The sequence below is a fragment of the Rissa tridactyla genome, chromosome 2 (genome assembly GCF_028500815.1).
Source record: "Rissa tridactyla isolate bRisTri1 chromosome 2, bRisTri1.patW.cur.20221130, whole genome shotgun sequence".
NCBI classification, from domain to species: Eukaryota; Metazoa; Chordata; class Aves; order Charadriiformes; family Laridae; genus Rissa; species Rissa tridactyla.
The window spans coordinates 130,675,934-130,689,265 of NC_071467.1; the positions used below are offsets into that span (position 1 = coordinate 130,675,934).

Below are 13,332 nucleotides of genomic sequence, written 5' to 3' on the forward strand. Positions count from 1 at the left end.
TATCTTACCAAGCCTGGTACCAAAAGCCTTAAATATTTTAACCATTTTACAACATAAAAGGAATAGTGGCAGGAGGTTAATAGGAACTGACCTATTCTAGTGTAAATGTCCATCTAACTGCTGAGGGGTTTTGATAGCTGATTTTAACACAGTTTAACTGGTTCTTGAAAAAGCAGGATTACAGACATTACGAGTCAGCTTTAATCAGTTAAACAACTAACCTTTTGCTCTGTTTGCAGTTGGTCACATCTCTGCTTTTCATGGTTAAGTTCTTTTTCCAGTCTTTCAACTTGATCTCTGAGTTGTGCTGTTTCCTTTTCCAGAACAGAAGTTACTTTTAATAGCTCTTCTTTTTCTTTTATTATTTTTTCAATTTTAAACTGTAAAAACAAAAAAGATTGCTTTTTGGTAATTTTTCTCCCCGTCATTCCTATCAAATAAGTGGATAACAAATTACTCCAGTGTTTGAGCAGAAACAAAAAAAATGCGTGTCCTCTGACTAGGTAATTGTACAGTTTTCTCCCGATTCCCAAGTTTCTGAAGTTTCATTACTTTAACTGACTAGTACAATGTTACCATTAGACAGCACGCTTTGCAGTGTCTTGATTTATACTGAAGTTTTCCCTCCTTAGGCGAAGTGCCTTTACGTTCCCAAGTGACAGCAACTACGGAGGAGCTACTGCTGAGTGTAGACACACACACTCTAAACCAATGTTTGAGGAATTTCACTCCCAAAAAAATGGATGCACACATAGCCAAAAATAAGCACTGGCACAGGAATTGTGGCCTTTCGATACCTGAAGGGGGCTTATAAGAAAGATGGGGACAGACATTTAAGTAGGGCATGTAGCAACAGGACAAGGGGTAATGGTTTTAAACTAAAAGAGGGTAGATTCAGACTAGATATAAGGGAGACATTTTTTTACAATGAGGGTGATGAAACACTGGAACAAGTTGCCCAGAGAGGTGGTAGGTGCCCCCCCCATCCCTGGAAACATTCAAAATCAGATTGGACGGGGCGCTGAGCAACCTGATGTAGTTGAAGATTTCTCTGATTACTGCAAGGGGGTCGGACTATCTGACCTTTAAAAGATCCCTTCCATTCCAAACCATTCTATGAACCAAGATAACCAAAAACGTTTGAAAAAATCTTTTTTCTTTAATTTTAGTACCATGAGTGTATATACCTGAAAAGCAAAAATATTCCGGATGTATCTCTGTACTAGGTTTCCTATCCCTAAATTCTGAAAACTATAAATCGAATACATACACGTATGTCCCTAGACGCAACTGACAAAAGGATAAAACATCTGATGTCAAGGTAAGGAAACTGTATTGAGCAATTTTCCAATAAGCAACTCCTACACTCAACCTGGTTTGGTTCTGGTTGGTTTTGGGGTTTTGTTTGGGGTTTGTTTGGGTTGGTTTTTTTACCTCATTTTCAGCCTAGAAATTATCAACAAGCAAATGGCAACATCTTGACTCTGGATGTGAACGTACAAGTCTAACCACATCCGCCTGGCAAAGAATATGACACACAGAACACTGCTTTAAATAAAACATGAGCTATTCTGATATACTTAAGTACCTGTAATTATTCAGCTTAGTTTCCAGGGTTCTTCACTTGTGGACAAGTTAAAGTATACTGGTTCTGTAATTTATTATTTTTTCCTTACAACGAGCACTATTTCACAAAAAGGGTATCTTCCCCGCCTCCAGTTAGTTGGCGAGTACTAATGTGAGAGATGAGCAACGATCTACTCTCTTATGGTTTCCCAGTCTATGCTTAGTGCTATACCACACCTGTAAACCGTTTAAAATCTTTACTACAGAACAAGCCAGAAATATATATATATTACACATACGTGTGTAGGTTTTTTCCTCCTGGTTTGTGCTTCAATACCTGTAAATGTATGTATATATAAAAAAAAAATATGAAGATAAAATTTTCAGAATTGTTGAATCAAACCTCAAGAAGTCCAGCTTTGGTAGTCACCACTAACATATCAGAGTTTCCTTCATCTTCCATAGTGAGCAATTCTTCAACAGGGGAAGAAGTACGAAACTGGAAAGGTGTGCTTGCTCCACGGATTTCTCCTTTATGAGTCACATAACAGAACTGGTAAAATTCTCCGTCATCATTTGGTAGGTAATATCCTATAAAAATAAATTCATATTTGAAGAAACATTCTACACAAACATAAAAGCCTCTGTCTGGAAATAGATTATCAGATCATGTTTGACTTGAGAATGAATCTCATTACCTCAGTAAGGCACAGTTAAATCATCAAAACAGCAGAAAGGAAGAGTCATTTATTTAGTAACTTTCATCCCCCAACAATTTCTCTGAGCTTTTAAGACAAGTGCTAGAACAGGGATAGGTAGTAGGTGCTATATGTACACATCACCTTATATACATTAGGTAATAGCTGCTGTCGATATATTTCGAAACGGACAGAATCATTAGCAATCAGATGCCCTGAAGCTGGATCAGAACCACATTATTATGTAACTGTTGTACAATCACAGAACAAAGTGATTTTTTGGCATTGAAATACCTATACAACCAAAGACAACAAACACAGAATAACATGCAGTGACAAGACATCTGCAGCTTTACCTGGTTCAATTTTTTGCATGGTTTTTTGGAGTAACCACTATTTACTTTTGCTATTTTCAAATGCCAAAGCATGGGAATGCTCTGAATGGCAAGTCCTGCCTGACCAACCTATTGGCTTTCTACAATGGAGCGATGACATCAGTGGACAAGGAAGAGCAACGGATATCATCTATCTGGGCTTCTGCAAGGCCTTTGACACTGTCCCCCACAACATCCTTCTCTCTAAGTTGGAGAGATACAAATTTGATGGGTGGACTGTTCAGTGCATAAGAAACTGGCTTAGCAGTCAATGGCTCAATGTCCAGATGGAGTGGAGTGACAAGTGGTGTCCCTCAGGGATCCGTACTGGGACCGGTGCTGTTCAATATCTTCATCAATGATATAGACAGGGGGATCAAGTGCACCCTCAGCAAGTTTGCTGATGACACCAAACTGAGTGGTGTGGTGGACATGCCAGAGGGACAGGATGTCATCCAGTGGGACCTGGACAAGCTAGAGAGGTGGGCCCGAGCAAACCTCATGAAGTTCAACAAGACCAAGTGCAAGATCCTGCACTGCAGTTGGGACAATCCTCATTATCAATACAGGCTGGGGGATGACGTGATAGAGAGCAGCCCTGCGGAAAAGGACTTGGGGGTACTGGTGGATGAAAAGCTGGACATGAGCCAACAATGTGCACTTGCAGCCCAGAAGGCCAACTGCATCCTCGGCTGCATCAAAAGAACCATGGCCAGCAGATCCAGAGAGGTGATTCTGCCCCTCTACTCTGCTCTTGTGAGACCCCACCTGGAGTACTGCATCCAGCTCTGGAACCCTCAGCACAAGAAGGACATGGACCTGTTGGAACGGGTTGGACTAGATGACCTTTAAAGGTCCCTTCCAACCCAACACATTCTATGATTCTATCAATGGATGACACAAGCTGCAGATACAGGGGGACAGGGTGCAGGCAGGGAGAGTTTTACAAAGAGCTTAATTTAAAAAAAAAATTCTTCTATACTTTGCAAGGTAAGAATAACTCATATTTCTTCTATCTATGTAATACTGCATGCTGCTAGCAAATTAATTCAGGAGAATTTCTGTCTGACTATTCAATTGAACTGTTGCCCACTAAAGCTTCAACATCAAGACTCTTACATCACCTGAATTCACATGGTAATATTTGTGGATGTTAAATAATCATTTCCAGAATTAATGAGATTTTTACCTTTATTAGTAAATGCAAGAAACCACATTTAATGGTAAGAAAACCAATTGGTTTTATTCTGAACACTTAATTACCAGATACCCTAGCCAGCTTGAGCATGATATCACCACAGTAAATCCTCACCCAATGTTTAATCCAGCAGGTGATGTCGCCCATTTCTGTTCGTATTCCATCACAATACAATGTGCTCCCTTTCTAACTTTATTATTAATTTGTATTCAGCAATTTTTATTCCAGATTTCTGGAAGACATTTCCCTGTATTCTTAGCTACTTTTCCCACAAATGGTGAAACATTACATGTGCTATACCGACAGCATTTGTATCAAGTACTTCATGTTTCCATTACTCTTATACTTTATTAACTGTAGCTCAGGGAATAGTACCTTAATCTCAAAACCTCAGGATTCTGTGCTTTTGGACCTGAATACACTTTCCTATATAGCACTGCAGTTCAGTTTACCTGATTCGATGCTTAAATTAAATAAGGTGACGCTATGCAGAAATGAATTCAGAACAACCTACTTCGCTGCTCTAGCAAGTTTTAATATCGGTTCAGACAAACTGATTTTAAAACTACATGGAGTCTTTTTTCTTGTCTAACACTGGAGAGAACAGATTCCTCATTATTTTCTTCCAGCACACCTACCTGATCATAACAAAAAAAAAAAAAAAATTTAAGCATGCTGCACTACATTTACTATTTATCTCAGTTAATTAAGATCTTGTAAGCTCTACTGATCTCATCTCAGCAGCACTAAAATATCTTGCCAAACACAACTGGGCGACTGTCTGAATGGAGATTAAATCTGGCAGTTCCATAAAAGTGGAGTACTGTCAGCATGGAATGTAACAGATGGGACAGTTACCTGGTCTCCTCATGTGTGGTAAAACTCCTAAGTACAAAGGGCTGATAAGGGCATGTAGAGTCCTAGGTTTCTAGGTCACTTTTAGTTTCAGTCCAACCCAATTTCACTCATTCAGTGAATTTTGGTAACTGTAGAAGAAACTGACTTCCTTCCAGTTCCTACAGAGTGCACATGCTTTTCACAGATTTCAAGGTTATAAAATGGTCAGATCATGTAGGTATGATCATTGAGTGCACCCTCAGTAAGTCTGCAAATGACACCAAGTTGGGCAGGAATGTCTACCTGCTTGAGAGGGGGATGGCTTTGCAGTGGGATCTGGACAGGCTGAATCGATGGGCCAAGGCCAATGGTATGAGATGTAACAAGGCCAAGCACATGGGTCACAACAACCCTATGCGGTGTCACAGGCCTGGGGAAAAGTGGCTGGAAAGATGCCCAGCAGAAAAGGACCTGGGGGTACTGGCTGACAGACAGATGAATATGAGCCAGCAGTGTGCCCAGGTGGCCAAGAAGTCCAACAGCATCTTGGCCTGTATCAGGAAGAATGTGGCCAGAAGGACTACGGAAGCAATCACCCCCCTGTACTCAGCACTGGTGAGGCCCCACATCGAATACTGTGTCCAGTTTTGGGCCCCTCACTACAAGAAAAACATTGAGGTGCTGGAGCATGTCCAGAGAAGGGCAAAAAAAGCTGGTGAGTAGTCTAGGGAACAAGTTTTATGAAGAGCAGTGGAGGGAACTGGGGTTGTTTAGTCTGGAGAAAAGGAGTCTGAGGGAAGACTTTATCACTTTCTACAACTAACTGAAAAGAGGCTGTAGAAAGGTGGGGGTCAGTCTCTTCTCCGAAGTAGTGAGTGATTGGACAAGAGGAAACAGCCTCAAATTGTGCCAGGGGAGGTTTAGCCTAGATACTAAGAAAAATGCCTTCATCAAAAGGGTTATGAACCATTGGAACAGGCTGCCCTGGGAAGTGGTGGAGTTGCCATCCCTGGAGGTTATTTAAAAAGACAGGTAGACATGGTGCTTAGGGACATGGGTTAGTGGCAGTTTTGACAGTGTTAGGTTGATGGTTGGACTTGATGATCTTAAGAAGTCCCTTCCAACCTAGACGCTTCTATTCTATTATCGAAAGTACCAGAAAAAATTACTTGGCTTAAGAGAAAGAACAGCAGACTCATCCAAGCTATCCGTAATTGCAGCTACTATTTGCATCTTTAACAAGACAACAAGCTAACACAGTAGTCGTTTCGGGACTTCAAATTTTTTTTTCCTATATATTTTCAGCAACAAACACACACAAAGACTAAGGCCAACTCTGGGAAGTAAAAAAGAATGTAAGATGGTACACAAAATTCTGTTAGTAAGCAGAAAAGCATTAAACAAGTTTAATGGAGGTGCTCTTTTTTATACAGAACTTTAAAAATGACAAAAAATCTACACATATTCAGTGTCCTGTGGCAAGAAGTACTCACATTGTGTTATACAAGTACCATCTCTATCTCCATTCTGAACCTGTCACTTGGTAACTTACATCGAAGGCTCCTGCTTCTTTAAATATGAACAATGGATAACCCGCTCATGCCATAGGTAGCTGATTTGAGAGACATCAGTCATTTCCTATTATTTCCCTTTCCCAGTCAGAAAAACCTGGAACAAGGAAGTTCTGAAGGTCACCTAGTCCAACTTCACACTCAAGAAACTGTTGTCAGCATGAGTCTGAGACTACCATGGCTGTGTCTAAGCAACTGTGTAGAATTCCCATCCTTTCAAACCAGGGATATCTGTTCAAGTGCTGCACTAATCCCTCTTGGTAAAAAGTTCTTCCTAATGTCAGATGTAAACCTCCCAGGCCATAATCTATGGCCATTGGCCCTTTTTATATTTAATGGGAAGAGTGTGGCTCTTATCTTTGTAACTCCACACCTTTACATAGAAGACATTTCTTAATTTTTATCTTCCTTGTTGCACTTTGTTCTTTTGTTCTACTAGATCTTCTTTAAGATCGCGAAGGTGAGAGAGAGAATCTGATCACAGTGTTGAAAATGCAGTTATACTATAGATTTGTACAGTGCTGTAACGTTTTCTGGTTTGTTTTTCATGCTTTTCTTAAAAAATTCAGTCATTTTCATCAATTCCTCACTGTCAAAAGGTCCTCTGCAACTCTGAACCTTCACCAGTCATCTGCATTATTTATTCTTTGACGAGAACCACTTTACATTGAGAATGATGTTTAAAGTCCAGAGACTAAAGACAATATAAAGACACAACGTGTTAAGAGATGCCGAGATTAAAAAACCCTGCTGCTGATTAAATGAAGTCACTTTCTGTATTTCCATCGTTTCTAGCAGAGCTTCTCTTTCTATCAGTCATGAATATTGCCCATTACTACGTAAAAACATACTAAGTCACATACTTCTCCTTACAATTTCCTTGACAGTGAAGTGTGGAAGATTCTCTTCCAATTTATGTTTGCAAAAGTCTAGAACTGTTATACAACCCTCAGCATTGTAATGAACAGATAAGTATTTAAAAGAGCTGTGTAGGAGGGAAAACACAGGTTGATACTGCTTTATATTCACCTTGAAAAGTCAGCACACAATTAACAGTTGATCCTTCCACATAATTTTCTGGCATAGGTGACCAAAGAAATGTGTAATAATCTCTTGCGGTACTCCAACCAACCTAAAATAAAATAAACCACAACAAAAAAAAAAAGAAAGAGAAAACATTAGCAGAAGAATTTGTTATACACAGTTAAGATACCATGGTCTGGCCTTTACAACATTCTGTAATATGCATATTTCTGCTTCAGCATGCAATAAAAAGATACTTAACAATGTTCACAAATCAGGAATATTTTAACAAGCATGTCAAAGATTTAGCATGAATTTTATTAAGCTTGTTACCTAAAGCAATAAATGGGTCTAAGGCAATAAAAGGGTCTATATAAATTAAAACACCAGACAGTTTTCACTATACATTAAACTACTATTGTACATTATTTTTTTCCCTATAAAGATATGCATTACTACATTAAAAATACAAAAAGATTAATTCTGAAGTTTATAGTGAGATTTTCTTAGTGTAAGTTCTGCCAATGCTGACTATTTTGTGTCCACAATCCAACAGGCTCATGAGAAAACAAAAAGAAAGAAAAACTAGCTCTCTCTTATATTGAAAAGGCCAAATCTGACAGGGCTGAACTAGCACTTCTTGGACAACTTCTGCAATACTAAAGACCAGCATTTTGCTGGAATGCGAATTCTTCCATACATACATGCTATGTCTGCAGGGAAGAAAAAAAAAAATAAGCATGAAAACCTAACTCAGCTAAGTCGGTGCAGTCTTCCCACTAACTTCAATAAACATTTGCTTTCAGACTTTTCATAAGAATGCAGTTCTATACAGTAAGAAATGCTATCCTCTGAGGAAACATATTCCAATATGCATCTAAACCTGAAACCCCAAGCAATGGATATTAATAATAGCATAACAGTAAAAGGAGAAGAATAAATATATCTGGTTTATTCCACTGACTAAAAAAATACCAAAAAATCTTGTGAAAAGACAGGTGTAGTATGATTTATCAGTTGCTGAGTATGCCGTCTTGGAAGAGTTAAGAGGAGGAAAGGGAACAAATTGTTTACCGATTTTTATCAGGTAAGACAGCATTTCAACAGGAAGAAAAGAAAACAAAAAAACACAATCAAAAAAGATGAAATTACCATCAACAGACAAAACTTCTAAACTTCAAGTTCATACCAAATCCTCCTTTATAAAGGATTCATTGCAATGTTGTGTTTTAAAAACATTAAGAACTGTTTTTTTAAGGAGTTGTCAGCTTAAAAAAAAAAACCAAAAACACAAAACAGGAAAAAAAAACCCAGATATTTAGATAGACAAAGAGAACAGCAGAACTGAAAGTAATTCAATAGCAATTACATATGTAAATTATAATTAGCATAAGTAACAAAAATTCTGAATAGATTATTCCATAGTTGTCCATTACACTTCTTCACTTTGTGTTAAGAAGTGTGGGAAAAGCTAATGTTTGGAAAAAAACAACTAGTTGAGATGACCACACCTTTTTTATATTCTTAAAAAACAAGGATGAATGACAGCAAAACCAGATGAAAATTTCATTTTGCTAACAGGAGTCACTTCCTTAAGACAACATTCATTAGATAAAAGCAGTGCAGACTCATGACACATCCACCAGAATGGAATCACCCACTACATCTTAAGCCTATTCTTAGCAAAAGTTATGAAGATTTCTATAATATGTCCTATCAAGGAGATTTTAAAGATGTCAATGAAATGAGATTTCCTGGGGCTGTTATTCCCACCCTGTTAAATATCTTAGGAGTAACAAGGGAAGCTCGTCTAGTAACTTGAAAGGGGGGTGAAGGCAATTTTTCCTCTATAGAAGTTCACGAGGAAAAATATTTTGCAAATTTTCATATTAGCCACGTCTTCAAATCCAACTCAGATGTTAATAACCCTTTATTGCTGAAGCTGCTTCTACCTCAGAAAAGGGAGGCATATACCATTGCTGCCCTAAAATAAAGCAAGCAGATAGCTTTTTAAAAGTAATAATCGGAGTGAAAAGTCCCCACCTTGTTCTTTTTAACTTCAGAAGGGAAACTGAATTATTATGTCCAGAATTATTATTATGTCTGTTTAAAAAAAAAACAAACACACACACTCTGATTCTGATGTTAATTTTCCTCAGTAAAATAACATCCTTCCTTCTGATAAAATTAACACTTTGGAAAACATAGTGAGAAGGAAAAAAAAAAAAACCAACAGTAAATATAAAACCAAAAATGGTCCTTCTAGAGATCAACTCCTGATTCAATTTTTCTCTGGGATTTTAGCTTTTTTTTTTTTTTTTAGATATCGCATGTTCATTTCTAAATTTAATAATCCATTCTGAACCCAAAACTTATTTTTACAAATACTTTACCTGTAACAGTAATCCACATAAGGATTTTTATTTTATTTACAACCTTCGTCATACTGATACAAACAAAAAGAGTAATTATGTAGAGAACAAATAACCCTCCTGGCCTGTTTTTCAGCAGGTGCCATATTTTCAAGTGTGACTCTGATCTGTGGGCTACAGATTAGTAGTAAACGGAAAACTGAGACACACCAAGAGCTAGTGGGCGATAACCTGAGAAGAAGAAAATACCCGCACATATCTTCTCCAGCAATTCCCCCTATTTCTTGTCACCCATCATCTGCTTTCCCTACCAAAGCTCCCCCATCTTACACTCTTATGATCCTGATAACCCAATTATTTCTTAATGGGCACATGCAAGTTATAGACTGGTTTAGGTTGGAAAAGACCTTCAAGATCATCAAGTCCAACTGTCAACCCAGCACCGCCAAGTTCACCACCAATCCACGTCCCTAAGCACCACATTCACACACCTCTGGGTATGGTTACCCAACCACTTCCCTGGGCAACCCACACCAATGCCTAACAACCCCTTCCGTGAAGAAATCTCTCCCAAAACCCAAACCAAACCTTCCCCGGTGCAACCCAAGGCTGTTTCCTCCTGTCCCACCACCTGTCACCTGGAAGAAGAGATTATACTATCACAGATATAAGACTATAAACACACACTGGATGGCTCAGTAATCATCTAAATGTGACCTTTGACAAAGATCTTTCTTTTCAGCTTAGAAGGAAAACCAATAGTTGCCTAAAAATAGTGCCAAAACTATATAAGGAAATTTTAATATTGCTTAAGAGGAAGTAAATAAAAATTGAGATAAACAAAGCCTAGTGGCAAAACCTACAAAGGAAATCAATAAAAAGTGAAAATGATGATAAGGAAGATGGGAATACTTATCAACAGCCCTGCAGTGATTTTTGTATCAAGAAGAAAACAAAACACTGCAGCTCTGGAAACAAAATGAACAGCATCCTCCTCATCATCAGGCATATTAGCTTCGACAAAATATTTTCATTTTAACAAAAGGAATCTGAAAAGCTAGACAGTTTCTCTGACTGCTGTTCAAAGCAATAAAACTTATTACAATTAACACAGACTACCTTCCAGGTTAGTCTCCAGAGGGAAATAAGAGTCCAGATCCCAGACAAGAACCCTTTTCTTGTGAAGGCCCTGCCTGGACTATATTGACAGGAGAAAAATTCCTATTTAAGGTGGTTTTGTTGTTGGGTTTTTTTGTTTGTTTTAATTAAAAAGACCATTACAGCAACAGGGCCATACACTTCTGCTTGGGACATACTGAAAAAGGGCAAGTTGAAGCTTATCTCATAATCATAAGAATTTGCGCTTTGTGCATCTTCCTGGTAATAGTGCAGGATTCGAGAAATCAGATGATTCAACAAGTAGGTGGTGTTAAATACAGTTAGCATGGGGTAAATAATACCAGTCAGTAGTGTACACTGGAGAAAAACTGAGAAAACATTTTAAAAAATAAATATATTTAGTTATTGCATATGCAGTTTTAAAAAACTGCATATTGCAATTACTTAAATGCCACTTTCTGTAAAAGCGATAGAATTTAGAAGCAGCAATACCAGAGCACAGACTTTTAAAGAGAGTTCCCTGGCCAGCAAATTCCTTAATTTCATACTTTGAAAACTCTAAGGTAAATTTTGTTAAGCTAAAAGCAGATAAATTAAGATCAGCCTTTCATTTTCAAAAATATTTTCTGCATAGAACAATGTTCAAGTAGCAGATAAACGTTATCCTGCCACCTCACAAAGCCTTTTGCAGCTGATGCTCCAGTTCTTGGGGTGATGTGGCTCCTTTGACCCCACTGTACTTGCACTGAAACAGCAAGAACACCAAATCTACCCTATGAAAATAAACCAATTCTAAATCTATTTTGATTATTCATATCTCTAAGCTTATCTATGCAGGAGTCTCCAGGAAAATCCCAGAACAGTAAGAGAGCAGAAGATAAATTTCAAATGCAGGCTTGTATGTAGAATTGGAAGTTACTCCGACAAGCAGAAGCAGAGAAATTATCAAATATTTGAGAAGCCCTCAGCACAAAAATGGAAAAAAGAAGGGCTGCTGCTTTAGTTTATGTCCAGACTCTTTCTAGTATTCTACTTGAACATGAATGTATGTTAAAAAGTGCAGATGCTATTTAAATAATTCATAGACTTCTTATCACAAATTTGTGTCTATTAGCCTTCCTTTTTCGCAACATTCAAATTCCAGTTGCCTCGAAGTTTAAAAAAAAAAAAAAAAAAACCACCACAAAAAAAATCCAGGACACCCTAACAATTTTTACACAAAAGAAAGAAATGGAAATAAGTGGTTAAGTATTTAATTTACTAGCATCTTGCGATACTATTTCTATTAAAAAAAATAAAATGGAAGAACAGCAGCACTAGCACAACGCATCAGAAAACAAGGGCAGACAAAGTGCAAAGTCTTTTACTGTTATCAGAGAAAAATCTTCAGGCCTGTAAGAACAAGAGTTTGACCATTTCAACTGCCAAAACAGCTGATATGACTAACAATGAGCACATGTATTCATGAAAACATTACAGAAATCACACAAATGTTTGCAGAAAGATTCGTAAACTTCATTTCTGTATTTGAACTTAAGTAGCAATGAAGAAGCATAATCATTGAAATTATATCCATTATAAAAAAAATGTATTTGAAATCAAGTCTTCAATTACATTGTTTAATTTTTTGTGTCCCTCATTTGCTGGCCAAGTTCTAAAAATTTACAATCTAACTACTTAAGCTGCGAACACATTTATTTACATTAATAATTAGAACTTAAAAGCTGTTAAAAAACTGGAAGTGAGGGGAAACGTGAAAACCCACACTAAAGTCCTGCTTGGGCCTCATGTGAAGTTACAGTCCTATTCTGCAAGGAAGAATATATTCTGATGTACTGAAACATGAAGCCAAAGTTTAAAAAAAAAAAATACAAAAAAAACCCACAACATACACAACACCCCCCCCCCCAAAACAACACAACTCTTTCATTAGAATGCTAACTAAAATGGCATACAAAACTCAGATAAAAATACTTCTATAACATGCTTCTTTATATTTAGTTGATACTGTTAACTGGAAAAGCACTTAACTAAAAAAAAAAAAGGTACTAAATTTAGAATAAGACTCCCAAAATGAAAGCAACTCAAGTGAAACAGTATCTCAATCAAAACAGCTACAGATTCCATTGTTGTACAAAAGCCTCAGCTGTAACTCCTTTAATGAAAATAATTTCACATACCATCTGGAAAAAAAAAAAAAACCAAACCCAAAACCAACTAAAAACACAATGTAGCAAACAAAAAATACTGTCAACTACTAACATAAAACCAAGTTCCAATCAAAGCGCTAAAGCTGAAACAAATGCACATTAGTACTTTCTTACCATCGGAAATCTTAAATGAGAAATTTCAATGGGAGACACTGTAAAACTTTCTGTGAGCCAGGAGAAGTACAAGAGGCACAGTTTGCTAGTCGAATTTAAAAACTTGGCATCGGTAATGGCAGACATTACAATATCCACATTCAAGCACACAAACAGTACAAATTACACAAGAACTCCAGCACAAAACCTTCTGAAGTTCAGAGGAAGAAAAAGGAGAATGACCTGTTAAAGCACGCACAAGACATGTTCT

The 13,332-nt window shown here is 37.4% G+C and overlaps 1 protein-coding gene across 4 annotated transcripts in view; it reads right to left on the reverse strand.

Annotated features, from left to right (window-relative positions):
- The window catches only part of TAX1BP1 (Tax1 binding protein 1), a 67,386-nt gene that overhangs the window by 41,158 nt on the left and 12,896 nt on the right, over window positions 1-13,332 (reverse strand). For all 4 annotated transcript variants that reach the window (XM_054193083.1, XM_054193084.1, XM_054193082.1 and 1 more), the window contains exons 3-5: window positions 7,274-7,376; window positions 1,970-2,157; window positions 222-380 (exon numbers count right to left, since the gene is read on the reverse strand). In XM_054193083.1, the coding sequence (XP_054049058.1) occupies window positions 222-380; window positions 1,970-2,157; window positions 7,274-7,376 (450 nt within the window). The remainder of the gene's footprint in view (window positions 1-221; window positions 381-1,969; window positions 2,158-7,273; window positions 7,377-13,332) is intronic.